Here is a 20,341-nt window from a genome sequence, read left to right as displayed (position 1 = left end):
AGGAATTCGAGACCAGCCTGGCCAACATGGTGAAACCTGTCTCTACTAAAAATACAAAAATTAGCCAGGCGTGGTGGCGGGCACCTGTAATCACAGCTACTTGGGAGGCTGAGGCAGGAGAATCGCTTGAACCCGGGAGGCAGAGGTTGCAGTGAGCCGAGACCCCGCTATTGCAGTCCAGCCTGGGCAACAAGAGCGAAACTCTGTCTCAAAAATAAATACATAAGTAAGTAAAAAAATAAATGTAGGCCAGGTGCCGTGGCTCATGCCTGTAATCCCAGCACTTTGTGGGGCTGAGGTGGATGGATCACCTGAGGTCAGGAATTTGAGACTAGCCTGGCCAACATGGTGAAACCCCATCTCTAATAAAAATACAAAAATTCACTGCGCGTGGTGGTGAGCACCTGTAATCCCAGCTACTTGGAAGGCTGAGGCAGGAGAACCCTTGAACCCGGGAGGCGGAGGTTGCAGTGAGCTGAGACTGTGCCATTGCAGTCCAGTCTGGGCAACAAGGGCAAAACTCTGTCTCAAAAATAAATACATAAATAAATAAAAAATAAAATAAATGTGGGCTGGGCACGGTGGCCCATGCCTATAATCCCAGCACTTTGAGAGGCCGAGGCAGGTGGATCACCTGAGGTCAGGAGTTTGAAACCAGCCTGGTCAACATGGTGAAACCCTGTTTCTACTAAAAATACAAAAATTAGCCCTGCGTGGTGATGCATATCTGTAATCCCAGCTACTCAGGAGGCTGAGGCAGGAGAATCACTTGAACCTGGGAGGCGGAGATTGCAGTGAGCCAAGATCTCGCCACTGCACTCCAGCCTGGGTGACAGAGCGAGACTCCATCTCAAAAAAAAAAAAAAAAAAAAAAAAGGATGTATTATATAAAAGCAGGTGGCAGTGATCTCTGATCTCTTTGTTTAACAAACATTTATTGACAGCCCTCCAGGCTCTTGTGTATTTCTGAATATCTTTCTCTTGCATTCAGATGTGAGCAGTCATCTTGTATCATGGCTTTTCCCCTTTACTGGCACTTTGTTTCACAGCCAAAAGCTCTTAAGGTCAACTTATTTTTGTTCATTTTTATATAATGAGATAATAAAAGGCTCAGATTGTCAAATCACATGCACAAGAATGAGAGCTCTCACCCAGTATAACACACTTTACTAAGGATTTCAAGGATACAGCTGATTACAAGACACAGGGGAAGGAAGCATGGAGAGTCCCTCTGTGCTGCACTAGGACACACCTTGGCCTGGATCTCACGGAGCTGGTTTCTGAGTGATGCACACAGACCAGCACTTAACAAAGGGAGCTATTTCAGTCATAAAACATGTACATGATTTTCTCTGATAATCAGCATAACTTGTGACATTTTCAGGGGGATTATGCCTCTTAAATATATAAATTCCAAGCTTATTTCCAATAAGCAACCTCTGTAAAGTATCCAGTAGCTAAGTACTCTTCCTAGTAAAAACTGTGTATGTGCTTGCACAGAGGTCTGTCATCAGCATGTTAACAAGGAGATTTGGCTGGGTCATCTCTTTCTTTCTTGGATATTCCCTGGGGAAAGGGGGAAATAGACTGCAGGCCTGCTCCCAGCCCTTTCCTTCCCAGACAACCTTTTTATTTTTCTCTCAGGATGTTTATTCCTTTTTTTTTTTCCCTTCTTTTTCAAAACGGAGTTTTGTTCATGTTGCCAAGTGGCATGATCTTGGCTCTCTGCAGCCTCTGCCTCCTGGGTTCAAGGGATTCTCCTGCCTTAGCCTCCTGAATAGCTCGGATTATAGGCTTCTGCCACCATGCCCAGCCAATTTTTGTATTTTTAGTAGAGATGAGGTTTCACCATGTTGCCCAGGCTGGTCTCGAATTCCTGACCTCAGGTGATCTACCCACCTCGGCCTCCCAAAGTGCTTGGATTACAGGCGTGAGCCACCATGCCCAGCCAGGATGTTTGTTCCTTTCTTATCTTACTTTTAGAACCAAGAACACATCGTTTTGATCAGAGTAGATACAGGCTATTTTAAAATTGATCTTGGTAATAGAGGCAGAGAGTGAACCAAAGAGACTGAGTTGATTACAGCAAAGGCAGAATACTGCTTCTCTCCTAATTCCAGGATGAATATGATCAGAATTATATCTTGATTAAAAACATTAAATGATAACTAGATTCTTCCTGCCCCCGACTTCTCTTTTTCTTTACTGAGGAGGGCTGTCTGTGTGCACTGCCTGGTTCTGCCATTGAGCAGCCAGGGTGTAAGGAAAGCTCCAGGTCCCAGAGCCTGGGACAGTTGCACTCCTAGGGGTAATTTTCACCATGTTTCCTCTTCCCAGGAGGTGCACTGATGTTGTAGGGTGAGAGACAGCAGTTCTGACAGTCAAAAAACCTTGGAGAGTGGGGGCTCACGCCTGTAATCCCAGCACTTTGGGAGGCTGAGGCAGATGGATCACCTGAGGTCAGCAGTTCAAGACCAGCCTGACCAATATGCTGAAACCCCACCTGTACTAAAAATACAAAAATTAGCCGGGTGTGGTGGTGTGCGACTCTGGTCCCAGCTACTTGGGAGACTGAGACAGGAGAATTGCTTGAACCCGGGAGGCGGAGGTTGCAATGAGCTGAGATAGCATCACTGCCCTCCAGCCTGGGCAACAAGAGTGAAACATTGTCTCAAAAAAAAAAAAAAAGTACCTTGGAGAGTGGGGATCTGAGGGGAATTTTTTTTCATGCAAAACACTGACTTATTTGCATTTTTTAAGACAAGGGCTATGATTTTGGAATTTAACAAATGCTTCCTATAAGCAGGCAGTAAGGGGTCAGCGGTCAGCTGTCCAGTTTTCCAGTTGACAGTGGGAAGGAAGGTGGGTGTACCTTCAGGCAAGGCGGACTGTGTTCCTGGTAATGTCATGTACATGTATTCCCTGCTGAAATTTTTAATTTCCTTCCACGGACCTTGTAGTTATTCGAGTTCTTTCTAGATTCTGGCAAGAGGTTCATTCTCGAGGCTGGTGTTCAGTGTTGTGACTTTTTGTGGTCCTTTTTTTTTTTTTTTTGTCTTTGTAGATACTTTTAATGGACATTTGGAACCAGACACTGCTTGTTAGAAGCCATTTTAAGTTAGCTGTTGGGTAGGAACAAGATATTTAATTACTATTCCTGTAATATTTAATACGTAAAATTATATATTATATTGCATAAAGACTGACAGTATCATATACTTATACTATTATAATAACAGTAATGATAGATGATGTTTTTAGGGGTCTGCTCTGCTGAGTTCTATGCTGAGCCCCGTATTTGTGCTGTCTTATTGGGTCCCCAGCACTTTTGCGGTGGACAGCGTTCTTATCCTTATTGTGCAGATGAGGAAATGGAGCCTTGATGGCTTTAGTTTCTGGAGGTGCTGTGGCTGTAACTGGAGAGCTGGGCCTGACATCCTGACTGCAGAGTCCGCACTCCACTGTGTGATTGTCCTTTCCAGAAAGCCTTTGCAGCCTCGACTGTTTGCACATTCCAACTTTAACTATTTTAAAAATGGTAGTCATGCCATTTTTGTAAAACAGACTGGGTCACATCCCCATGTCTGTCCTTGAATTGATGGGAGCATGAGGAGAGGCTTCTGGGGGTGCTGGGAGTGCCCTATATACCTCATGTGGATGGAGATGACACAGGTTCATCTGCTTTGTAGGAATTCATCAGGCTGTAGCCTCAAGATCATCATACTTTATTGTATATATATTATACTTCAGTACCTTTTTGAACAAAAAATATTAATCATCTTTAAAGTATGATGAGTGAATATAGTTGAATATATTCAAAGAATGTTAGAGATTCTGAAGGTAGGTCTCACAAAATGGAGTTCCAAAAATATTTTGTGCAGAAATATTTTATAAATATTACTTTTTGAAGGAACTACTTTGGAGATAGGTGATATTATTTTACATAGGTGGTATAATTGCAGTATTATTTAAACATTTGTCACATTAATGGTTTTTAAAATCATACAAGTAATGCCTTGTATAGAGCAATCTAGAGGCTGATGAAAAAACAAAACTTCAAACACAAGGTGATTATTAATCTTACTAAAGGATTATTTTTCACCTTATGAAATAAGATTTATTTTTTAAAATAAATTGTGTATATTTAAGGCATACAACATGTTATAAGATATATGTGTGTGTATAGTAAAATGGTTATATGTTGAAACAAATTGACGTATCATCTCACATAGTTTCTTTACATAGCAAGTCTCCATAATATATTTCTTTTTTTTCTTTTTCTTTTTTTTTTTGAGACGGAGTCTTGCTCTGTTGCCCAGGCTGGAGTTCGGTGGCGCGATCTTGGCTCACTGAAGCCTCTGCCTCTCAGGTTCAAGCAATTCTCCTGTCTCAGCCTCCCAAGTAGCTGGGATTATAGGTGCATGCCACCATGCCCAGCTAATTTTTTGTATTTTTTAGCAGAGATGGGTTTTGCCATGTTGGGCAGGCTGGTCTCAAACTCCTGACCTCAGGTGATCTACACGCCATGGCCTCCCAAAGTGCTAGGATGCTGGGATTGCAAGCATGAGCCACTGCGCCCAGCCCATGTTTTCATATGTTTTATGAGATATATGAAATATTTTATATTTATTTGGTAAATATTTTCCATTTACCAAAAAAAAGATTTAAATATACTATTTAGAACAAATTTCACATAGAGTAGTAACAGATTAATTTTCTTGTTTGCCTTATATTTTTGGGTATCTGAGTAACCTTTAATTTTTCCTTTTTGGATTTTTGGCCAACAGTACTATATTTCTTCTGCTGCTAATTTTTACTTCAGTGTGTGTCTTTATTTTTGTTGTAAACAGAATTATAGTGTGGAATTCAGTCACTCTATTCACTCCTATTTTCCCTTTAAATAAGAGATTTTGTATAGAGGATCTCTTGAGATAGAGCAGATCAACCCTGGTACCTTTTTTGAATACCTGCCTGTGCATTTTCACACCTAGGGCCAGCTCTCTATGTGTACAACAATGCGGTTTTCACCCCAGAGGACTGGCATGGCATTCAAGAAATAGCAAGAAGCAGGAAAAAGGATGATCCTCTGAAGGTCGGAAGATTTGGAATTGGGTTTAATTCTGTCTATCATATAACAGGTAGAGTATTAGGCTTTTCAGTCTTGGTATTAGAAAATATTATATCTTACATTCTGCAATGTATTTGGTTAACTTCAGAGGTGATACTGTTTAAAAGCCATCTTACCCAAATTCTTCTGTCAGTAGCAGGAGGTATGGCAATGAAATATCAGTGCATGTTGAATTTTCTGAAATTACCACAGTAACAATACCAAAGTTTTACTTCATCATGTGATGCCAAAAGTTAACATCATCGTGATCCAGTGGAGTCAGTGTAATATATTAAGCCATTTGATGTGAAATTGGAAATATAGCTTTTGAACACAAAATTTTTACTCTGAAAAATTTCAAAACTGCAACTCTTCAAGAGTCAAACAAACAGTATCACAGATCTTCTTGTACATGTTCTAAGTATCAGAAGGTTAAACAGGAAGGTATAATATCTAATGGTATTGAATAACTGAGAAAGTGAAAATCTTTGAGGTGGTTCTGGTATCTCTTATTTTCCTCTCTCATTCTACTCTTTTTAGACTTATAAGCATTCTAAAGATTACTTTGAAATCATATTTTTAATCTAGAAAGAATATGAGGTTTCTGGTTCCTAGTTACAATAGGAAGTACTTAACTCTTAGTGTAGACATCTCTAAGAGTATATGGCTCTTGTAGGATCAAAGCTCTTAGTACTTATTATAGTTTTGTGATAAAAAATTTTGTAATGGAATTGGTCCTTTTAGTTTCAAACTGTGTCTTGCAGGAGAAGGAAAGATTGCACAGGCAGGGCTATCACTGTAGCCAAGATGACTGTATACTTTATTATTCATACTGGGACACGTGTGAGAGTGAAAGAGGGTGGTGCTATTCTCAGACAACTGGCCTGAATTGGGACTGCCCTGGGCAAGTGGGAAGTAGGGTCATCCCTACTGTAGCCAAATTTTAGTAAGCCTGTTGCATTTACATTCATACGTATATATTCTATTAAATAATATTGACTAAATTACAAATCATATAATAAAAATTAAATTATATATTAAAATATGACTATTATCTATGAATATTAATACTCATGTGTCCACCTCTTTGCAAGTTATTCCTCAAGTCTGTGCCATGTAGTGGTTTGTAAATGTTGTGGGACACAGATGTGAGTAGCAAAAGCTTGGGGGCTTAAGCAGGAATGAACTGTGGCGTGAGAGCCCAGCTAATTGCCCAGCACCTGCATCTCAGTGTGGGTTTTGATTGCTCATTGAGAATAAGCACATTTGTGTGGAACATTAACTGGAGGACTCTTCTTTAAACCAAGGATTTGAGAAGGTCATCGGTCATAGGTCATGCTTTTATCTTGTCAGGAGCCACCTGGCCTGATTTCATTCATGGGGGTGCGACTCTCTGCCTTGGGAGCAGGGGTGAGCATTCCCTAGACGCCACTGTCCATGGATTTAGCCACATGGTTGGTGGACATAACATTTGCTAACTTAAAATACCCACAAGCTTAGGAGTTGGTGATTGTGACAGCTGAAGCTGTGCTTGACAACCATAGATATTAAAGATTGACTTCACTGGAGTTGCATCTTGCAGGAAACCGAGGTGCTAAGTAAGCATGTGAGGCAAACACATCATACATCACATCACCCTTGAGAGATCCTCACCAAAGCACACTGGGGAGGAATTTTTCTCATCACAGTGGGTCTCACACATCTGGTTTATCTGCCGGTTTTTGAATACTACTCTGTCTTTGGTTGAGGAACAGGTGAAGCAGTTGGTATCAATTTAGAGGCCATGTTATACAAAAGATGGGTATCTTTCAATACTGTAATTAGGCTCCACGTGGTGAGATGCTCCCAGCATGAGAAGTGCTTCCGCTCCAGAGGCAGAGAGGTTAAGACCCCTTGAGGGTCTTAGCCCTCATGAGCTTCAGGGCAGGCGCTCACTGAGCAACACAGTGGGCAGAGTCACCTGCATTGTACTGCTCTCTCTCTGTCTTACAGAGTCTATGCTGAATTTGTAAAGTTGAGCATAGGATGCAGTCCTGTTCTGTTGAATTGGGCTCGCATGGTGGTGGGGGTTAAGTGTATATATCCAAATACTCTGCCCATCTTTTGTGTAGTGAGTTTTTGAAGATGTCTCCTAGGTTTTCACAGTAATCATGCAAAGTCTGTATGCCTGGCATTTGTTATTGGATTGAATCAAAAGAGAAATCATTTTTCATGTTCTGAGAATTACATTTCTGAAGGTAAAATAAGTTTGTGTTTAGATAAATCTGTTTTAGTCATTTAGTGGCTCATGGTTTTTCATGTAAGTATTTATTATAATTGTAATCATAATTGTCCCTAAAATTTCAGAGTTGATCATGACTTAAATTTTTCTTTACAGATGTTCCTTGTATCTTTAGTGGTGACCAGATCGGGATGCTAGATCCTCATCAAACACTTTTTGGCCCACATGAATCAGGCCAATGTTGGAATCTCAAAGATGACAGCAAAGAAATTAGTGAACTTTCAGACCAATTTGCACCATTTGTTGGCATTTTTGGAAGCACCAAGGAAACGTTTATAAACGGCAATTTTCCAGGAACATTTTTCCGTTTCCCTCTTCGCCTACAACCTTCACAACTTAGTAGTAACCTCTACAATAAGCAGAAGGTTCTTGAGTTGTTTGAGTCTTTTAGGGCAGATGCAGACACAGTGTTGCTCTTTCTGAAAAGTGTGCAGGATGTTTCCTTATATGTCCGAGAGGGTGACGGAACAGAGAAACTGGTGTTTAGAGTGACTTCGAGTGAGAGTAAGGCACTAAAACATGAGCGGCCGAATTCTATAAAGATTCTGGGAACTGCTATAAGTAACTATTGTAAAAAGACTCCAAGCAGTGACATCACCTGTGTAACATATCACGTAAATATTGTTTTAGAAGAGGAGAGTACTAAAGATGCACAGAAAACATCTTGGTTGGTGTGTAACAGTGTGGGTGGGCGAGGGATCAGTGGTAAGCTTGACTCTTTAGCTGATGAACTGAAATTTGTCCCAATCATTGGAATAGCCATGCCTTTATCAAGCAGAGATGATGAAGCAAAAGGAGCAACGTCTGATTTCTCAGGAAAAGCATTTTGTTTCCTTCCTTTACCACCTGGTGAGGAAAGCAGCACAGGCCTCCCAGTTCACATCAGTGGGTTCTTTGGCCTCACTGATAACCGCAGGAGCATAAAATGGAGAGAGCTGGACCAGTGGAGAGACCCGGCAGCCTTATGGAATGAGTTTCTTGTCATGAATGTTGTCCCCAAAGCTTATGCTACTCTGATCTTAGATTCAATAAAACGTCTGGAGACGGAAAAGAGCTCTGATTTTCCTTTGTCAGTTGATGTTATTTATAAGCTTTGGCCAGAGGCGAGCAAAGTCAAGGTGCACTGGCAACCGGTGTTAGAGCCTCTATTCAGCGAGCTGTTGCAGCATGCAGTGATTTATTCAATTAGCCATGAGTGGGTCAGGTTGGAGCAGGTATACTTCTCAGAACTTGATGAAAATTTAGAATACACAAAAACTGTGCTCAACTACCTCCAGAGCTCAGGGAAGCAGATTGCCAAGGTACCAGGGAATGTGGATGCTGCTGTTCAGCTCACAGCTGCCTCTGGCACAACACCTGTGAGGAAGGTGACGCCGGCGTGGGTGCGGCAGGTGCTGCGGAAGTGTGCACACCTGGGCTGTGCTGAAGAAAAGCTTCACCTTCTAGAATTTGTGCTTTCTGACCAAGCCTACAGTGAGCTGCTTGGGCTGGAGCTGCTCCCTTTACAAAATGGCAATTTTGTCCCCTTCTCCTCATCTGTATCAGACCAAGATGTCATTTATATTACCTCAGCAGAATATCCAAGGTAGGGGTTCCCCTTCTAACATTCCTGTTCACTCTTAGGGTCCCCCTGCTCCTGCTCACTGTGAGAGTCCTTTGTTGTGAAATTCAATGGTTTTGTATGTCGATTTTATAGTTAGGAAGACTTTTGCAGAAATACATTGTTAAAATACCAAAGGATACATTTTATATTCTAAAGTGAAAAAGTATTCAAATGTTTATCAGTTAAAAAGTTTATCTAAGCAGTTGTTTTTCTTGGAAATTTCAATAGCAGAACAGTGAAAACAATGTTTATAAAGTGCAAATAATACAAGGCCAGATTAGTCACTAATGAATTATTTTGATGACATTTAAATTAATGAAAAATAGCATATTAAGTAATTCTTTATAAACGAGAGTGTGTACTGACATTTCAGGAAATAAAATTAATTTTACTGTAAGATGTTGAGAATATTTCTGAATTTGAGTAAGGTACATGATGCCCTCACGTTTTAAAGCAAAGTCTAGATAATATTTGATCAAAAATATTGTAATTTGATTTGATGTGTGCATTATAATTTATGTAAAATAAAATAGTCGTCTTAACTGACTTCAAAATATGTGATTGATTTTTTAAAATCTTGGAATTGTTGGAAGATTATGATGATTGCTGTTCCTTTCCCTTTTCAGGTCCCTTTTCCCAAGTCTTGAAGGAAGATTTATTTTGGATAACTTGAAACCTCACCTTGTGGCTGCTTTAAAGGAAGCTGCCCAAACCCGAGGTATTATAGTTTAGTATTCTTTTAAATAAACTTCTTTATAAAAATATAAGTTTTTAAAAAGTTTTCTGTTATTCATTTTAGACCTATAAATCAACAATTTCTTATGGCTCAAGCTAATAAACTTTTTGTGTTTTAAGATGTTTCAGTTGCCAGAATGGCATCTAAGAGATGCTGTCTAATAAGAATCCAAAGGTGATAAGTGTAAAAATCTCTCCTGTCATGGTGTGATGGTGTAGTCAACATCTTATATCTGCATGGTGCTTTACAGTTTTTCCAGTGCTTTCCCATTTCTTTTTTCATTTGAGCTCCCATCATAACTTGTAGCTCGTTTGGTAATGACAGTCTTCCCCTTGCCCTGTCCTTGCTCTGTTTCTGACACCACTGCCCCTCCATGGTTTTATGTAGTTATGATGCTGGGTTTGCATTAGGCTTGATCAGCTTCTGGGAAGTGTGGACAAATCCAGTTAACTCTGTAACAGGGGCAGGAAAAGGGTCTTGTGGGGGTCTTAAAGTGATGGGTGTCTGAGAGGTGTCCTTTGAGGAAAAGACAGTAATTTTGGGAAAACAGTCAACATGGTTCTAATTTTAATACTATCTTTCAACTTCTGCAAGCATCCTTTTCCTTGTGAAACTGTTACCTGAGCTTTTTCTAAGTGAGATGTTGTCCTGAAAAGTTCTGGGTTTGTCCTGCTGTTCACATTGTCAAGCATACTTTGTGATGTGTCTTTTATGGAATGTACTTTTTTCTTGTCCAAGATGATGGCTTAGGGAAAGTTGCTAATCGTCGTACACCTTTATTCATTAAAATATAAGTGAAATGAGTTGGAATGGGGGAGGCAAGTTAGGTTGGAGTTAAAGTGAGAATAAAAATGAGTAGGCAAATATTGTTTCCCATCAGGGATTTGTATCTGTGAGTTGGTAGCTGTGAGATTGACTTTTCAAACATCTAAGTTACTCATTTAATTCTAATTGTCATCTTCAAAACAGCCTTTTTGAAAGTCTAAGCCTGGATTCCTATAACCCTGCCAATCTTTGCTCTAACGTTTTGGAACTCCTTTTTTTTTTAATGCTGTGTTACATTTTTGTTAAAATTTTGTGTTGAAATATAAGATACATATAGAACAGTGCACATACCATAAATGTAGGCTTAGTGAAATTTTACCGTCTGAACATAGCCATGTAAACCTAGATCAGAACACAGAAGATTACCAGAAGATTACACAGAAGATTACCAGCCTCAAAAGCCCCTCTCTTGCCTTTTTCAGTCTGACCACTCCAGGGTAGCCATGACGCTGGCTTCAACAGCATAGATTCACTTTGCTAGTTAATCACACTTTGTATAGAAGGAGCCATGTGGCATATATTCTGCGTCTGGCTTTTATTTGCTGTGATGCTGGTGAGATTCATCCAGATTGTTGCATGGAGCTGTTAACAGTTCTTTCTGATTGTTATAGTATTTTAATGTGTGGTTTATTACTTTTAAAGAAAATATTTTTGTTGGTGGCAGATCCTTTCTGAGGTGGATGTGGATTTGGAAATCGGCCAAAAGTTATTCAGGGCCAAATCAGGTGAGAAGGGTAGAAGGTCAGCAGAGCATTCTGCTTTTGCTCAGCATTTTCCAAATATCTTGTGGCACAGAATGTGGCTACAACTTGCTTCTCTAGCCCTGGGTGGATGGGGCAAACCTGTTATATTTTTAGGGATGAGTTAAATGTATAAATTAATGTAGAAAACTTGACATCTTACAAAGTTGCATTTTCCCACTTTTATATGTCTTCACTTTCTCTACTACGGATTCAAGTTTGTTATTTTGGTGTCATAATGAAACACTGTGTTTTGTCTCTGGTTTTGGTTAGTTTTCTTGGCATTGTTACACTAGATGTTCATCTAGTGTTTTTATTCATCACACATCATGTGTGGGTTGGCACTCCTAGAAATTGTCTTGATGGTCACTTTTCTTTATCTAGATTTAAGAGTTAGACTCCTATTTTCATGATTATTTAATAACCCTGATAACTAGCTGTATTAGTCTGTTTTCATGCTGCTGATAAAAACATACTTGAGACTGGATAATTTATAAATAAAAAGAAGTTTAATGGACTCACAGTTCCACATGGCTGGGGAGACCTTAGAATCATGGCAGAAGGCTAAAGGCACATCTTACTTGGCGGCAGGCAAAAAGAGAAGGAAAGCCAAGAGAAAGGGGTTTTCCCTTATAAAACCATCAGATGTTGAGACTTAGTCACTACCACGAGAACAGTATTCACTACCACGAGAACACCACCCCCATGATTCAGTTATCTCCCACCGGGTCCTTCCCACAACATATGGGATTATGGGAGTTACAAGTCAAGATGAGATTTGGGTGGGGACACAGCCAAACTATATCACTAGCCTTTAAACTTTTTTAAACCAGTCATATGGGTATCTTCCCATTTATTTTTGTCTGTGTGTTCCAGACAAAAATTAGTTTTTGATATAACTTTATTGCCATTAATGGTTTTAATGTTTTGAGAGCATGATGGTATAGGGACTTAGGGGGAACCAGTAAGGGACACCTTGCTTTCCTTTCCTGAGTTCTGAGTCAGTGAAGACATAGTGAAGACATAGCAGAGGAATTGAGCAGATGGATGTCAGAAGCCACCTCTGTCACTAATTATTGTGATATTGGAGATTATAGCTGTGGCAGGCATTGGATTTCTATTGACTCCCGGAATGAAATGGATTAGCTCACCAGTCTAGTCACAGGTAGCCCTGGAAAGCCACAGACTTCCTTCCAGAGGTCCTGCCCCTACTAAACATCTGTCCCTGTGAGTCCTGCGGAGCATGTGCAGATGCTTTTTCTCAACTTACCAATCACATAAGTCATCTTGCTTTCTGGTGGTATGGGGCCTACTGGGGGAATTAGTGAGTACAGGAGAAGAAAGGCGGAGTATTATGTTTATGGAGCCCCCTTCATATATGGTAGGGAACATCACAGACATGTAACAACATTTGATATTTTTTGCTCTACATAATGATTACTCCATTGCTTTGCTGACACAGAGCACTATGGACTTCTGTTTATGTGTGATCAATAAACACTGATTGGCCAATCTTGGAAGTACTGCTGCATAAAATGGAAACATCATATGTTTTTTCTGCAATGGAAACTTTTCCTCTAATTCTGTAGCTCAAACAAAATTTGTCACATTATTTAATAATTGTACCTTTTCCTTGTATTACATTTAAAATCCTTAGCTAGATATTGAGCTACTGCTTGTATTTTTAGTGTTTATTTCTACTGCCCCTTTCATTAGCAGTTAAACATGTTTCACTATATTCCATTTCAGGAAAAACAAAACAGACCTTGATCTTGATTTTCTTTCTTGTATTCTATCATAGTCCAGCTTCCGGAAAGAGTTGTCTTATTGTCTGTACTTCCTCATTATTTATTATCACTCCAAACAGACTTTTGCTTCCACTGTCATTCTACTAAAATAGTCTGGCTGACTCACTAGTTAATGATTTTTCTGTTACTCAGCTCAGTGGACTTTTCTGTTTCTTTTACCTGATCTCCCAGAAGCTTGGTATTCCTCTTTGAAGCCCTCACCTATGATGATACCATTCCTTCTTGGCATTCACTGATTTTGCCTGCTTCTCAGAATTATTTGTGAACCTCTGTTCCTCACTTTACTCCCTAAATATGGGTTAGTGTGGGGGCTCCTTCCTCAGCTCTTTTACTTTGTTCCTTTCTTTGAAGACATTCATCCACTCCCATGAAAGTGTTAGTGACCACCATATCTTCAGTCACCACCCTAGTCTTCAGAGAGGTAGTGTAGCAGAGATTAAAAACCTGGATTTTGTAGTTACACAAATCTGGGCTTAAACTTCACTCCTCTATTGTGTGACTTTGAACAAATTTTCTACACTCTCTGAGCCCCTGTTTCCTCATCAGTAACATGGTAATACAGTACTATCCTTCTAAGGGTATATCTCAAGGTCCCCAGGATTTGATTACATAAAATTCAGGATTGCTTCACTGCAAGGATAATGAAATAAGGATTGAGTGGAAGTTGGGAGCAACCACAACTTGCCAGTTGAGTTGTATCCAAGTTTGTGTTATTGCAGCAGATCAGGTTATTGAAAGCTTTATTGTAATATTTTACTCACAGCAGGCATTATGCTGAAGATCGAATGATGAATACATAATACATATAGTTTAACACAATATCCAGCACTTAATATAATACTGACAAATGGTAGCTATTGTTAGCATTTTGCACTTGGAATCCCATAAGTATTTCGAAATCAGTATTGCAAAACTTTAGTCTTCATCCTCTCCCCAAATTTGTTTCTCATTTTGAGTGATCCCACTGATAATAACACTACTGTCCACAAGATTGCTCAAGAATGAATCCTTAAATTTTCTTCTTTGTTCCCCACAGTCTCCAGGATCTGTTGACTAAATTTTCTGTGCCAGTCCCTTGGTCTTACTCCACTGCCTATTGCAGGTCCTCTAATTTCTCGTAATGTTGTTACCGGACTCTTGCAGTTGATGTCCCTGTCTACAGCGCTTGGGCTTCATCTGATCATGTCACCCTCCTGCTGCAGGTTTTTCTGTGGACATTGTATCTATCAGGAGAAATGTAGCCCTGCCAGCATGAACTAGGGGACTTTCCATGATTGTAAACTTCCATGATTGTGGAGTGCTGTCTCACTGGCCTTGGTGCATGCAAGCGCTCTCTTCTGTTCTAATTATACGAGCACTTGGAGGTTGATGAACTTGAATCCTCCCTAAATTTCATGAGAGCAGAGAGACCTGTCAGATTTGTTACCACCATGTAGCACAGTGCCTACTTCAATGTAAGTGCTCAGTACTTTTTTCCCCGCATGAAAGTTTTCTCATAGCTGCCCTTTTGTACATGGTGTTCCTTTTGCTTAGAATACTTTCTTTCCATCCTCTACTTTGCCCAGCTAATGTTTATTCATCATTCAGTACTGAGCTCATGTGTCACCTCCAGGAAGCTTTCTTTGACATCTTGCCCTGTGCCTCACCCCTGCCCTGCAGTCTGAGGTGAATGCCTCTCTTTTGCTCTTGGAACCCAGTACATAGTCCATGTGATCCTCTTTGCTTTATTAGAATCATGTTTTTACTGTGCTACACTGCAACATCCTTGAGAGCAGGGGCAATCTTTATTTTTATATTTCCAAGGTCTGGCCGAGAGCCTGCTTGCCAAGTTTGACTGGACAAGTTGACGCTTCAACTGCTGGGCTGGGTGGAGACCGCATGGAGGAGATGGGGCGCAGAGGCCAAAAGGCAAATCTCGTTCTTAGTGTCTGTGAGTTAATAGTTCCTCTTCAAATCAGTGTCTTCTGTAATCTTGTTTATTCTTCACAACTATGAGATAACAGAGCCTGTATCTCCATTTGAGAGATGGAGACATTGAAGCTCAAAGAAATTGAGGGATTTAAATGACTTGCTTGAGTTGCAGAGTTGAAGCTACGATTTTTGTTTTTTTAATTTCCAGGTCTGAATTATTTCTCTATTAAGTTGCTTAAGTAAATGAATGGATATCAGAAATTGGAGAATAGTTAGAAGAGCAGGTAAATGGATTTTGGATGAAGAAAAAAGAACAAGAACAGTTTAGTGGTACAGATGCTTGGTGACAGGGTCTTATTTATAATTTTTAAAATTTTCATACTTATTTATTAGATGAGACCAAAATCCGTAACCTTTCCTATGACGCACTTCATTAGCTGGCTCCATTTTCTGGGTGTTATCAAGATGCCTGGTACATGGAAGGTTCTATTGATGTTTGCTATTTTTCATCTTCTTCCCTTAGTTCCATGCTTTCTCCTGTTTGGAGGACAGCATGTTCTGTCCCTCCCTCAGGTGTGATACATGTGGCTTCCTTGCCAACTCCTCCATCTCACTACCTCTGCTCATCTTTCATGCAACCCATGTGTGCTTCCATGCTCTGTTCTCCATGGCACTCACACACTGGTACCTATTTAAGTATTTGTAATAATTTGTCTGATACTTGCCTTCTCCATTAGACTGTAGGGCCAGGTCTGGGACCATGTCTAGTTGTCCATTTCTGTATCTCTAGCACTCAATCAGTATTGCCTAACTAACAAGGTGCCTGTTGCTAAAGTGATTAGAGTGATGTTAAGATGAGAAGAGTTGAGTTTCTTTGGTTACACCTTTGCTCTCTATCTTAGCTACTAGTTTAGTTAGCCTAAGGGACCCAAATACACAGAAATCTCACAGAGCTGTAGCAGTCCAGTTGATTAAAAGTTTCTTGCTTCATTCAAGCAGAGGAGGGATAGATGTTCATGGAACAATTCTTAGAAGTTTGTAATTATTGTTGGTTACCATGGACAAGCAGTGGAAATAGATGATAAAATCTCTTTTTCTTTATTATAAAGTTGGAATTAATTGTATACTTTGTATAGGTACTCCAAAACTTTTTAAAAATTAAAAATTTAAAAAATCAGGTTTTTTAATCTAGAATCTCTGAACATGATAGCCTGTGCAAAAAGCTCACTGGTAGCTTACCAAATGACGTTATGCAGATATAACGTAATTTGTGCATATGAAGTCCATAATTATTTCTTTGCTTTCTTTCTGAACCAGCACTCCTGACTCTTACGTACTTTGATTTAGTTTGCACTGAAATATAGCTTTAAATCTTAGACGTGTATTCTGCTATGTTTGGAGTTTTGTTTCTGGCTTTTCTGTTACATAAGGATCTGTAAAGATTCTACAGACAGCAGTATCTTAAGATACAGAATAATTTCTGTAGCCATCATGTGAAAACTGTGACAATTCTGACCTCTTCTAAGAATGGATTTAATTGTATTCTAGCACAACAACTTCTCTGGGGATATTCAGGTAGGATAACTGAATGTTGTGTTCATTTGAAGCCTGATGTTTTTGTTCATTTGGCTCTTTGAATTCTGTTTTTGCATTTACCTAAGTAGCTAGAAATTATGTCAACAATTTTTTTTCTGGTGGTAATAACTATAATATTAAAGGAGAGAGGAAACCATACTAATACAGATTTTTGTTATTACAAATACCACAGTAAAACCATATTCAAATGACTTGGAAACATTCACGTCATAGAACATTTAGTCTCTAATCAAAGAATGGTGTGGGAATCTGTATTTTAAGCTGTGGTATTTAATGGGAAGTGTGACAGTGAATGCACCTCTGTTATACGATGCACACAAATATTCCGATTAAAAAGCATAGAGGGGGCCAGGCTCGGTGGCTCACGCCTATAATCCCAGCATTTTGGGAGGCAGAGGCAGGTGGGTCACGAGGTCAGGAGTTCAAGACCAGCTTGGCCAAGATGGTAAAACCTCGTCTCTACTAAAAATACAAAAAATTAGCCAGGCGTGGTGGCAGGTGCCTTTAATCCCAGCTACTTGGGAGGCTGAGGCAGAAAATTGCTTGAACCAGGGCAGCAGAGGTTGCAGTGAACTGAGACCACGCCACTGCGCTCCAGTCTGGGTGACAGAGCAGCAGGACTCTGTCTCAAAACACAAAAAACAAAAACAAACAAAAAGAAGAGCAGAGAGGGAAGTAGATTCTGGGATCTGTGACTGTGAAGTTAGGTGACCACAGCCTTTCTGTTTTGGAGTCTGGCTCAGTGTGCTGCTGTTGGTGACGGCAGGGACACCCCTGTCCTGGGTGTGCAGAGGAAGGGAAGGTGGCCAGCCTAGCTCTCATTGGGGACAGTCAGCCGATTGTTCTTACAGTGCCTCGTGTGTCATTTTACTGACTGCCTCGTGTCATTTTACTGACTGCCTTTTTTTTTTAATAAATAAAAAATTTTTGACTCAACTAGTGGTCTTACTTTCCCCAAGTTCATGTTCCATTTGGAAACTTACAGGATATAAGATTTGCCTTACAGAAATCATTTTTATGATAAATGTTATTATTTGAAGCAGGTGATACACTAAAATTAGTTTAGAAACCAAGTCATTATTATAGTGATAATTCATATAAAATTTTTGGGTTTCTAGTTTATATTAAAAGTGGTTTATCATTCACAGTTCTTACTACTATATTTTTCTTAAAGCTTTGTCAATGTATCGTACATGTTTTAAGGTGGCATCAAATCAAAGAGGAAAACAAAATCTTGATATAAGTAGACTGCATAATTAACACCTGCCCTGGTACTGTCTGGTTACATCAGCGATTCTCTAAGACGAAAGCTAAGAAGTCAGAGTGTCAGTGGTGATTTTTTAGGAAGAAATGTGGTCACTGGGGCTAATGTTGAACCACCCTGGCTTGCTGGACTTTTATGCTGGGCCCTGGGGCCTGCAGTGCCACTGCTAGGCTGGAGGTGGAGGGAGTCTGACCTGGCAGGAAGGCTGCCCGTTCTTTCCTTTCTTTTTTAGTTTGGTTATTTCATTTCTTTTTTTCTATTCTCTCTTCATTTCTTTGAAGATCGACTGATCTACAGTACACCATTTAATTGAACCTTGACTGTACATTTACAAAGAGATTTGCATCTCTGTGCTCAGTAGGGCATTGTTAGAACTCATCCGCTATGCAAGCTGCCAGTGCCACTTTCTGTACAAGAGAAAAGTATAAAAAACTGTCACTGTGCTTACAGCTTTGGATGGATTGTTATTGTAGCCAGCTGGAGACTGGAGGAGTCTGGTTGAATGTAGTAAACTCTCAGTTAATTAAAGCATTCAGGACTGAGATTTCTTGGTTAAGTAAATTTTTAAGTAGACTATATATAATATTTCCATCTGTGCTGGAATTCATTCTCAAGGTTAGCACTGAACATAAATGTAAACAATAAAAAACAGTGCAGTCTTTGAGTACTGATTCATTATGTTGATGTTATTATTTTGAACAAATGAGGGATTGAACTGATAATAGTGAAGCAAAAGTTACTCTTGGAAGAGTTCCTTCTAAGTTAAATTTGGTAATTGTTTAAACATTTGTGCCTCTTGGAATAATTTCAGTACTGTAGCTAACCTCTGTAGACAGGGCTGATAATTTTTAAGGCTACAAAAACCATTTCATTTATTAAACTGCTACAAAAATTATTTTGCTGATCCTATTAGAGGTGCTTTACAATTTCTATGGCTTTCTAACCCAGGACATGGAGACTTATTTCTGTGTTAACATTTATAACTAAAAAGCTGAATGCTTAAATACAATGGATAGAATTCAGGACTTCAGATTGAACTGGCTTAACGTACGTATACTGGTGTCTTATTACATTTTCTCTCTCCTTTATTTTCTTTCATGTTTTTTTCAGTTGAGCATGACCGATGTGTTAGTTGCATGCTATATGTAGTGTGTGTGTGTGTGTTTTGTTGGCATTTAATTTATACATTGAGATTTATCTCATTTATACAAATGAGATAATTTTCCTGAAGGTAGGTATATGTTTTATAAATTGCCAAATTTCATGCAAGGATATTGGGTAAGATTATCTATGGAATGCATGTCGTGGCAATTATTAACATAGAGCACAAAGTGGTGCATATTTAATTTTTTGTTTTCTGAGTGTTTTGAATTTTAATTTCTAACTCTTTTTTTGTATCTCTAGTATTATATCCTTGCCTTATGATTTGGATATTCCATTATAGTTAAATCTGATTCGGTGAGCATTTTTAAAGAACAATGTTGTAAAATTGTATTTTAATAAGACTTACAGATCAAACAGGCTATACTAGTCAAGCTGCTGACAAGATTTTGTAATTTCTTAAATATTGCTGCTTGAATTATCATAAATCACACAATGTAGAAACTGAAAAGTATTCTGAATTTGGGTATTGACACCTTCCTAAAGTTGCAAAAGTGTGCCCTTGCTTAAATTTCTATGGCAGTAATTTTTAAATGTCTAATTGTTACATGAAAGGCAATTTCTTGGTAGAAGATAAAGTCATCTTTTTTATACGTAAGCCTCTGAAATAAGGGTATGCTTTCTTGGATAAAAAAGTAACAATATGCAAAAGTTTCCAGAGCCTGAGGCGGGATTCTTCTTATAATATTTTCCAAACTTGCTCTTTTTATTTTATTTTATTTTTTTGAGATGGAGCCTTGCTCTGTCGCCCAGGCTGGAGTGCAGTGGTGCAATCTCGGCTCACTGCAACCTCCACCTCCCGGGTTCAAGCAGTTCTCTGCCTCAGCCTCCTGAGTAGCTGGGACTAAAGGTGCCCGCCACCACGCCCAGCTAATTTTTGTATTTTTAGTAGAGATGGGGTTTCACCATCTTGGCCAGGCTGGTCTTGAACTCGTGACCTCGTGATCCACCTGATTTGGTGCCCCAAAGTGGTGGGATTACAGATGTGAGCCACTGTGCCTTGCCACTCTTTCAAGAGTCTAGAAGTCATATATACATAGGGAGAATATTGAATGTTAGTGTCTATACAAGATCGAATTTGAGATGTTTTTTATTTCTCTGGGAAAAATATACCTATAGATGTATGGTGTTTTTTTTTTCATTTTGTTCCTACTGATATTGTAAATGTTATACTCTGAAATACTAAATTCACTTAGAAAGAAAATGTTAATTTCTAGGCCAGTGGTTAAAATCAGTAAAAACTGCCCCCTTCAACCCAAGCAAATATCTTCTTAGTGTTCTAGTTTATCAGACATCCAAAAGCGGAGCT

At 39.3% G+C, this 20,341-nt stretch overlaps 1 protein-coding gene across 7 annotated transcripts in view; it reads left to right on the top strand.

The window, feature by feature from the left end:
• Positions 1-20,341, top strand: part of SACS (sacsin molecular chaperone) — a 104,151-nt gene that overhangs the window by 69,548 nt on the left and 14,262 nt on the right. For 4 of the 7 annotated variants that reach the window (XM_054529380.2, XM_054529382.2, XM_054529381.2 and 1 more), the window contains 4 exons: positions 4,992-5,138; positions 7,485-8,973; positions 9,618-9,709; positions 16,560-16,586. In XM_054529380.2, the coding sequence (XP_054385355.2) occupies positions 4,992-5,138; positions 7,485-8,973; positions 9,618-9,709; positions 16,560-16,586 (1,755 nt within the window). Of the gene's footprint in view, positions 1-4,991; positions 5,139-7,484; positions 8,974-9,617; positions 9,710-14,949; positions 15,031-16,559; positions 16,587-20,341 lie in introns of those variants that run through there. The other 3 variants (XM_054529384.2, XM_063714855.1, XM_024230900.3) reach the window with 2 other exon arrangements.

This window comes from Pongo abelii, chromosome 14 (genome assembly GCF_028885655.2).
Source record: "Pongo abelii isolate AG06213 chromosome 14, NHGRI_mPonAbe1-v2.0_pri, whole genome shotgun sequence".
Lineage (NCBI taxonomy): Eukaryota > Metazoa > Chordata > Mammalia > Primates > Hominidae > Pongo > Pongo abelii.
The sequence above is the reverse complement of the archived record's forward strand: the minus strand, read 5'-3'. Positions and strand labels throughout refer to the sequence as shown.